The sequence below is a fragment of the Octodon degus genome, unplaced genomic scaffold, assembly GCF_000260255.1.
Source record: "Octodon degus isolate 3935 unplaced genomic scaffold, OctDeg1.0 scaffold00159, whole genome shotgun sequence".
In the NCBI taxonomy this organism is placed as follows: domain Eukaryota; kingdom Metazoa; phylum Chordata; class Mammalia; order Rodentia; family Octodontidae; genus Octodon; species Octodon degus.
This window is the reverse complement of record NW_004524735.1, coordinates 5,975,117-5,983,441: the sequence shown is the minus strand read 5'-3', so window position 1 is coordinate 5,983,441 and position 8,325 is coordinate 5,975,117. Positions and strand designations below refer to the sequence as shown.

Below are 8,325 nucleotides of genomic sequence, written 5' to 3'. Positions count from 1 at the left end.
TTTTAGGAAAGGATCTAGAAGGTGTTCAGGGTCTCACTACTAGATTGGACTCATAGTGATCCGCCTGTTTACAGCCTCCCAAGAGCTGGGAGTACAGGCACACACCACCCCACCCAGTGTCAATTGCAGTTTCAGCATGGCCTGGGGGCGGGGCCAGTCCAGGGATCAAGCCCCTGGCCCCTGCGCCTGCTTGCAGGTGCTTTAATCCACTGAGCTGTTTGGCTGGCCCTTCTACCACTCTTGATACAACTGTGAACCCAGAATTCTAGTGTATCTATCAGAATCAGAGTTCAAGGTTTATTTCAGCAAAATGTATATCATGCCCTTATGTTTCTAGGTCTAAAAGGCAACACTTTCTCCGTGAGAATTGTTGCTAACATTCATTCATTCATTCATAACCATTTGAAAATGGTTAACTATAACCATATTCATTCATTCATCCATCCATCCATCCGTCTATCCATTCATAACCATTTGAAAAGCTGTTCATTCCATAGCGCTATCCTTGATTCTGAGAGAAACTCGTGAAAGTTAAAGCACAGAGCTAGCCTCAAGGAGTTTGTTCCCATAGAAGAGAATGCATGAAGCAATAAATAACGAGTTAAATAAGGCAAGACAATAGCACAGGCAGTGGCATCAGATGTTGTCAAAGGGCAGAGCGCTAAGAAAATGTCACTGAGCACATGTGATTTAATTCCAGAGAGTCAGAGAACTGCAACCAGCTTATTGTATGCAGGGCTGTGTGAGTTCCAGCCTGGCTAGAGTAGAAAGTTCGGGCATGTAGAATGAATGGAAAATACGGTGGGAGGGGGCCAGGCTAGAGTAAGGAGGTCCTTTCTTATTGCTCAACACTGCATAAGTTTAAAACTTGAAATTTCCTTTGGTTTGGTCACTTGGTCAGTCCCCGCAGCACTATCCAAAATGCCAGAGTTCGGAGGGCTTAAACAGTCATCTCTCACAGGCCTGGAAGCAGGAAGTCTGAGATCACACTGCAGACAGTTTCTTGGTGAGGGTTTCCTTGGTCACAAAGGTCCTGTCTGTATACTCACAGGAAAAAGAGATCATGTCCATCCTGCACTCTTTTATTTTATTTTTATTTATTTATTCATTTATTTATTTTTTGGCAGAACCTGGGATTGAACTCAGGCCCTTGTGCTTACCAGGAAAGCACTTACTCCACTGAGTCATCTCCCCAGTCCCTCTCCCTTTTAATATGGTCATTTACTCTCCCACATGAGGAATGTTCCACAGTCATCAACTGATGATCTCTTTTTTTATTTTAAAAAATCATATATTTATTTGGCATAGGGTATCCCTACGCAACTTGGACTCCTAGTGATCCTCCTGTCTCAGTCTCCTCAGCGCTGGGATTACAGGCGTGCATCAGCTGGCTCAGAGCACCCAGCACAGCATGTGGTACCAGGGATCAAAACCGGGTCCTTGCGCTTGCCAGGCAGGCGCTTAAACCACCAAGCTATCTCCCCAGTCCCCTGATTACCTCTTAATACCATCATATGGAAGGTTAGGGTTTTTTAAAAAACATACCAATTCAAGGGGCCGCCAGCATTCAGTTCATAGCACTTGCATAACTACAAATCAAAGCCATCGGGACTGTAGATCAGGCTATTGGGTGGCATAAAGTGGCAACTTGTACAATAGCGAGGAAGCCCAGAGACAAAGACCATATGGAGATGATGGGCAGGCGGGTAGAACAGCCGCAGTCCTAGGGCCACAGTGTTTACCAGTCCCCTCCACATTGCCAGGTATCGGGGCTCCAGGCTGTCACGCAGCATCTCAGTTCAGACAAGGGCGCAATCTGTCACGCAGTCAAACCTCCACCTTACTACTTGGGGAATCATGCGTGTAGCAGAATGCGTGCAAGACCAAGAACTGCCAGCTCCAACCCAGGCTGGTGGGGCGCCTCATCCTGCCTCACCAAAGGAGGGCTCTGGCCGGCCCAGGTTGTCTCTACTCCCTTCCATCTCCTTACTTTGAGTCAGAGAGGAAACAAAAAGGCACCCCGCGAATTAAAGTCGAGGAACCTGTGGGGCCAGTGTGTCCCAGACCTGGGCAGGGAGCAGCTGAAAGGTTTGACTGGAGCTTGCCAGGGTCACGCAGCTTCTCGGCCGCCTCGGCCACTCTCTAATTACCGAGTCTGTGGTAGGTTTCGAGGAGGAGCTGTCTTGGGGCGGGAAGCTTCCCTAAGCATCGTTTTTGCCTATAAATACTTCAAATAGTTCAGTGAAACGCGCAACCTTTGAAAACTGGAAAGGAAGCTGTTGGGAGGCCCCTGGGCCTGCCTGGAAGAGCAGGCGGGGAAGAGGTCGGCGAGGCCTCCGCGCGGGAGTTGGGACCCGCCCCGCCGAGCAGCGGGGGGCCTTGGGGGTGCGGGCGCGCCTCCGGAAAGCGCGGACCGTTAAGGTGACCCGAGGAATTTGAAAAGCAAACCAACTTCTCCGAACCGTGCCCGCGGGGCCCCGAGGCGGCCGTTCTCGTTGGAAAGGGCATTTTTCAAAAGGCAGCAGCCGCGCCGCACCCTGCGGGAGGTCGGCCCGCCGGGGGGCGCGCGCCCAGCACCGCCCGCGTCCGTTCGCTTTGTACCGCGGCGCCGCGCGCCCGGGAGTTTCCGCGGCGACCCCGAGCGGAGACCACACCCCCTTTGCAGGGAGAGCCGGGGCCGCGGATTGGCTCGCTGCGCACCAATGGGCGCTCGGGGGCGGTCCCGGCTGTCAGCGCGCGCCGCAGCCACCGCGCCGGTCGCAGCCCGCTCTCTCCCGCGCCGAGCCCGCAGCCCTCGCTGCCTCGGCGGAAAGCAGCGCGGCGGTCGCTCGCGAGCACAGCCCTGCCCAGCCCGCTGCCCAGCCCAGCCCGCGGCCACGGCCTCGCTGCGCTAGAGCGCACGGAGCATGTGCAGATCCGCAGGCGCTGCGGTGCTACAAGGAGCTCCCGGGCGGCGGTGACAGACTGTCACGCCAAGACAGACCTTTCCCGGACTCTCGCCGCGCCTCTACTGCATCGCGGGTGACACTGCGGTACTCGCGACCCCCGTGGCCGACGCCTCTCGGGAGAGACGTCTCGGGCCCCGTGCGCGCTCCCTCCGTCGCTCTTGCCTGGCCTCGCCCGCTCACAACTGCAGCTGCCAGAGCGCGACGCCCGCGTCCCTGCGCCTCAGCCGGTTCCAAGCCCGCCTCCTCACTTCGGAGATGCAGTGACAAGTTGTAGTACTATGGGCATCCGAACCTCGGCTCCCCCGGAGGAAAATTACCCGAGGCAGCGCTCCCTGAACGCCCAGAGTTCCTGAGCAGGCCAGCCCGGAGAGCCAGCTGCAGCATCCGTCCAGGTGGGGCTCGTCGAGCATCCCCGCACGCCTGATCGCTCCGACCTCCCCGCCTCGGGGTTCTCTTTTTCCTCTCCCTTGGTGGGCGCCTCGCGGGCCGAGGCCCGGCGCCTGCTCTGCTGCCCGCGCTGCCGTTAGCGGTTGCCCCCGCCGCCGCTGCCAGGGACGTGCTGGGAAAGCCGAAGCCCCGGGAGAAGATGCCGGCCATCCTGGTAGCCTCCAAGATGAAGTCGGGACTGCCCAAACCCGTGCACAGTGCCGCGCCCATCCTCCACGTGCCCCCGGCCCGGGCTGGATCCCAGCCTTGCTATCTTAAGTTGGGGAGCAAGGTGGAGGTGAGCAAGACCACCTACCCCAGCCAGATACCCCTGAAGTCGCAGGGGCTGCAAGAGCAGGCCGGGGAGGTGCTCCCGCTACGAAAGAGCGGCTCGGTGGAAAACGGGTTCGATACCCAGGTAAGAGGTGCTGTGCGCGGGGCACTGCGGGGCGAATATTTTTCTGGAGGCAGGGCACGGCTAGATGGGGGAAGGGGCTTCCATGTGAGTTGGGGGGCAGCACTTGCCGCTAGGCTGGCAGGTTGGCGCTGCCGAGGAAGGTGGGCCGGCAGTGGGTGTGGCCCGGGCAAACAGACTGCCTAAAGAGACCCGGTTGCTGACTTGGCTGCAGCACTGCGTGGGGTGGGAGGGGGCGCACCTCCCCAGTGATCGCAAAAGGGCGGGTGCGGCGCTGAAAACGTCAGGTTCTGTCTGTGCAGGGCTTGGCCCCGGGAAGGCTGTGTCTATTGCCGCCACTGTGTGTGTCGCCTGCGGGCTGCGCCCAGGTTCCTCCTTGCCAAGGAATGGTTTGACACCTCATGGAGTTCAGCACCTCTGGGTCTGGCTGGAGGAGGATATGCAAGTCTGGGCGGTAGGGTGAGGTAGAGGGGGCGACAGCTGAACCTGCTCTCCTTTTGGCTTAAAGATGGCCTGCCCTACCCTATGTATAGAGGAAACGGATCCTGCAAGGTGCAGCGACTGCGGACAGCTGCAGACTCCTAGCCTCGGGCGGAGAGGGGGTGGCCGTGCAATGGCGGCCCCAGGCGAAGCCCCTCCTTCCCGGGAAGTAGAGCACCGTGTGAGCCTGGGTGGACCGGGCGCTGGGGGTGGGAGCAGGGCTGGGGTAAGAGAGCTGCCGGAGGAGAAAGGGCGACTTCTACCTTTCTCGACAGAGGCTGCGTCGTCCAGTTCTCCGGGTGACAGGCCCGGGCTAGGCCATCTCTTTTAAGGAAATCCGCAAGGGCCAATCCGGTTCTCTTGGCCTCCTGCCCTCCCTGCCTCATTGCTCCCCCTTCAGGGGGGAGGGAGCAGGGGCGCGCTGTTAATTTCTTGGCATCCTGTCAGCAGGGACTTTTGGGGACGGAGAACCTGACGGATGTGACTGTACCGGTCAGGAGAGGCGGGAAGCCAGAGTGGGAGGTGGTTTGGGGCCGGCGTGGGGTAGTGGCAAGAGACCAGCTGACCGTTTTGGCGCTCGCTTCTCTGCTGACACTGCCCCCACCTTCTCTGGAGCTTTCTCTGATCAGAGGCGAGCACTCAACACATTCCCAGCCTTTCCAATGCGGGGAACCAGGAACCGGAGTGGGAAGCTAATTGTAAGCAGACTTTTTGGAATTCAGGACCAGAGAAGACCCTTGGAGCAGATGACGCTCCACTCCAGGCTGCTAGGCTCGCCCCTCCCTGCTGCACTTGCTAAACATTTTTGGAAGCTGTCAGCTCTGAGTGATGGCGTGTGGGAGGAAGGCAAGATTTCCTTGGGTACTCCCGGCTGTCGGTGCTAGAATTGGGAGCCCTGCTCCTTTTCTGTTGCCAGTCCCAGGTTTTGTCCAGGGGGCTGTGAAGCACGATGCCACCGCAATGCCCATGAGGGTTTCCCCTTGGCCCATGGACTGGGGCTCGGGGTGGCATGTAGGGGTGGGCACAGTGAGTCGGAGTGTGACACACACCCGGAACCTGATGAGGGGGACCTAAGAGATGAGGGGGAGGACGAGATGCTGTGACTGCTCGCCACCAGGCTGCTGCTCTGCCTTTGCCAATCCAGCCCTCCATGGAGCCCTGTGGGAGGACTGGCAGAGGGCAGGCATGGGGAATGTGATTCACCACCCAGTACCCCCAAAAATGTTCTCCAGCTTCTCCCTGAGGGCCCGGTCCTGGGCTCAGAGACCATGCTTCCCTTGGCCTACCCGCTCTCCTCCTCTCTCTGGCCCTCACTGGGCCCTGAGGACTGGCCACGGCGTGGTTCAGGTGGGCTGCTGAGGGCAGAGCTGCTTCTAGCAGGCTCTCCTGGGTGTACTACTCGCCCTGTCCTTGCTGGGGCTGGGCCCTGAGGGCTCTTCTCCGTGACAGGTGACAGAGCCTTGTTCTCGAAGCCTCATTCTGACATCAAAGTGACTCTGGCAAAACACGTTTGCCTTTTGTGGCCAGCGTCCCTCCTCTCCAACTGACATGGTATTCATTCACCTTCTAGGAAAGTTCCTTGCAGTGGCTTTAGGTCCGAGTCTGACTCTTAGACGTTGATGGCAGGTAGATTTCAATAGCCAGTTGCTCAGCGTCTCTGCCTTAACTCAGGACATTTGTGGCAGGAGGCTGGGTTTGGCAATGGCCATGGCCACAGGCTTTAAGGTCTTGTAGGTATCAGAATGGCCCTGTGTCTCTTACGTTACTGGCCAGGTGACCTGCTTCATTAACTTCCCCTGGTTTCAGTGTTCTCATCTGTAAAAATGGGCACGAACAACCACAAGAATATTAATGAACATTAATTTAGCACAGTGTGAGGCAAATAAGGAACATGTCATAAAATTAGCCATTTGTATTGCTAGCCCAAGAGACAGAGAATTTTGAAGGTAGTTTTCAAAGTCTCTAAATGAGACAAGACAGGGCTTATTCTCTCAAGCCCATGAGAAGATATCAGTTATTTCAAAGGGACTTCTGAGCCTGTGGCTCCTGTCTCTTGCAATACCAGGTGCAGTAGGGGCCTGAGGGACAGAAACAACTACTTGCCAAGAGCCTGGTGCACCAAGTCTTTTGTACATGGCCTTACGCATTGTCATAGGAACCTGCAGCCCAGGTGCAACATGCCCGTTGTTGATGACAATAGCCACACAGTAGCAATAATGGCAGCTCCTGCTGCATGCCAGGAATTTTCTAAGTGCTTTACATGAAACCGCTTGTTCACACAATAATCAGCTGAGATGAGTGTGGCTGTGCCCATTTTCCCCATGAGGACATCGCAGCTGACTGGTGTAGTAGCTTCGTGAGCAGCGGAGGCAGCACTCGTGGAATCGGAGCAGTGATCTGGCTCCGGCCTCCACCCCCTTAGCCATGATGTCCTAGAGCTAGTGCAGAGCCTGCTCGATAACTGGAGGGCCCTGATGCATACAACCTCAGCGGCAGCTGCTGAGCTCAGCGGGTGAAGCGGGCAAGGCATCCAGCTTCCTCCAGGCCATCCTGAGAGGCACAGCAGGCAGTGCAGCCCAGTCAGGCCAAACCTGGGATCTAGCTGATCTTCATTATTGCCTCCCTCAGAATACTCTGTCCTGCAGATCTGCAGGACAAATAAGACAAGGCCTTGACCTTGGGGTTATCCCAGTCTGCTGGGGAGGCATCAATGTGATGTGCCCAGCAGGGAACATCACAGACAAGGCTAAGGGGTATCCTTGGAGCATAGACCCAAGGTGCTCAAAAGAAGGGAAGGACCTCCTAGAGGAGGCAAGGCTTGGAAGATGGGCAGGAGTAGCTGGTGAGGAGGGGAAGTGTGTTAGCCAGCGGGGTCCTGCCTTGGTGCCCGGAAGGAGTAGATGTCACTTCACGCAACAAGTGGTTGCTCCTGGCCTGGCATCTCTGTGCTTAGAGGCAAGGAGGAGTATGCAAAAGGCTTTGCAGTTGAAGGGCAGGATTTGCTGGCTTCCTAGAGGTTAGGGAGGCCTGGACATGCAGGCTGCTGCTGAGGATCTGGAAGAGGGTGCTCCGTTAGGACCTGGCTCCTGAGAGGCCCTTAGAGAACCATGGTGACCATCACTGGGGGCTTGGATGGTGGAGTACTGGACACAGTCATTCCAGAGGACAGGAAGGGGTTTTCACACCTGGTTTCCTAGCCAGCAGTTCTCCTTAGCTCTGGACCTCTTTCCATTCCCCCCAGGCTGCTCTCCATCTCCATCAAGTGTGAAAAGACTTCCCTTAGCCAGCAAAGAGCTGTCAGCTGCAGCCCCAGGGCCCGCCCTTCAACCCCCCTCATTGGAGGCACCCACAAACCAGCTACTGTTTCTCAGCTCCTAGCAGAGGAAACTGCTCTGTACCCACATACTTCTCCTGAACCCACCTGCTGGTACTAGGATGCCTGTGCCTTCCCTAACACCCATCACGTAGAGCATCCGCTGTGTTCTATGCAGATAAACCATGACCCTGGGCAAAGAAGTGTTGTGGAGAAGAAGCATTCAGTGATAGTTCAAAACCTCATCAGGCCAGCCTTTGGATAAGGAACACTCCTGAGGTGTGAGGGACAACTGGGCCTATTTTTAAGAAGCAGTTGCAGGGGAGAACACTATATGTGTAATCCTTTGATATTTCCTGTTTGGGGAAGCTAGTGTTCAGCTTGCAAGTTTTTCCTTTAAAAAGTAATTAAAGGTGCTTGAAATGCACCGTGAGTGTCTACGAGGGTTTTAGATGTTTAGAAAGCAAGCCCGCTGTGGCCCCTGGGAAGAGCGAGAGCCTGCGACCTGCACAGCTTTGCCCCTGTGTGTTTTGATTAGCATCCTTGCTGTACCTTCAAACCAGGCTATGGACCTGATTAGCGGATTTTTCCGCTATTGTGTTTTTTTTTTCTTTTCAGAGTTTTATTGATAAACATATAGCAATGAGTCAGTTTCAAATCAAATCGAAAGTACAGTTTCAACAAATAATACACTGCATATATTCTTCCTAGTGGCCAATTGCTGTACAAGATGCAGACTTGTG

The 8,325-nt window shown here is 55.8% G+C and overlaps 1 protein-coding gene across 9 annotated transcripts in view; it reads left to right on the top strand.

Moving 5' to 3' along the window:
* Positions 1-2,658: 2,658 nt before the first annotated feature.
* Positions 2,659-8,325, top strand: part of Nav2 (neuron navigator 2) — a 394,179-nt gene continuing 388,512 nt past the window's right edge. For 6 of the 9 annotated variants that reach the window (XM_004642702.2, XM_023702824.1, XM_023702823.1 and 3 more), the window contains exon 1: positions 2,660-3,792. In XM_004642702.2, coding sequence (XP_004642759.1) covers positions 3,535-3,792 — 258 coding nt within the window. In that variant the 5' untranslated portion in view covers positions 2,660-3,534. Of the gene's footprint in view, positions 3,793-8,325 lie in introns of all 9 variants that reach the window. The other 3 variants (XM_023702825.1, XM_023702827.1, XM_023702826.1) reach the window with 2 other exon arrangements.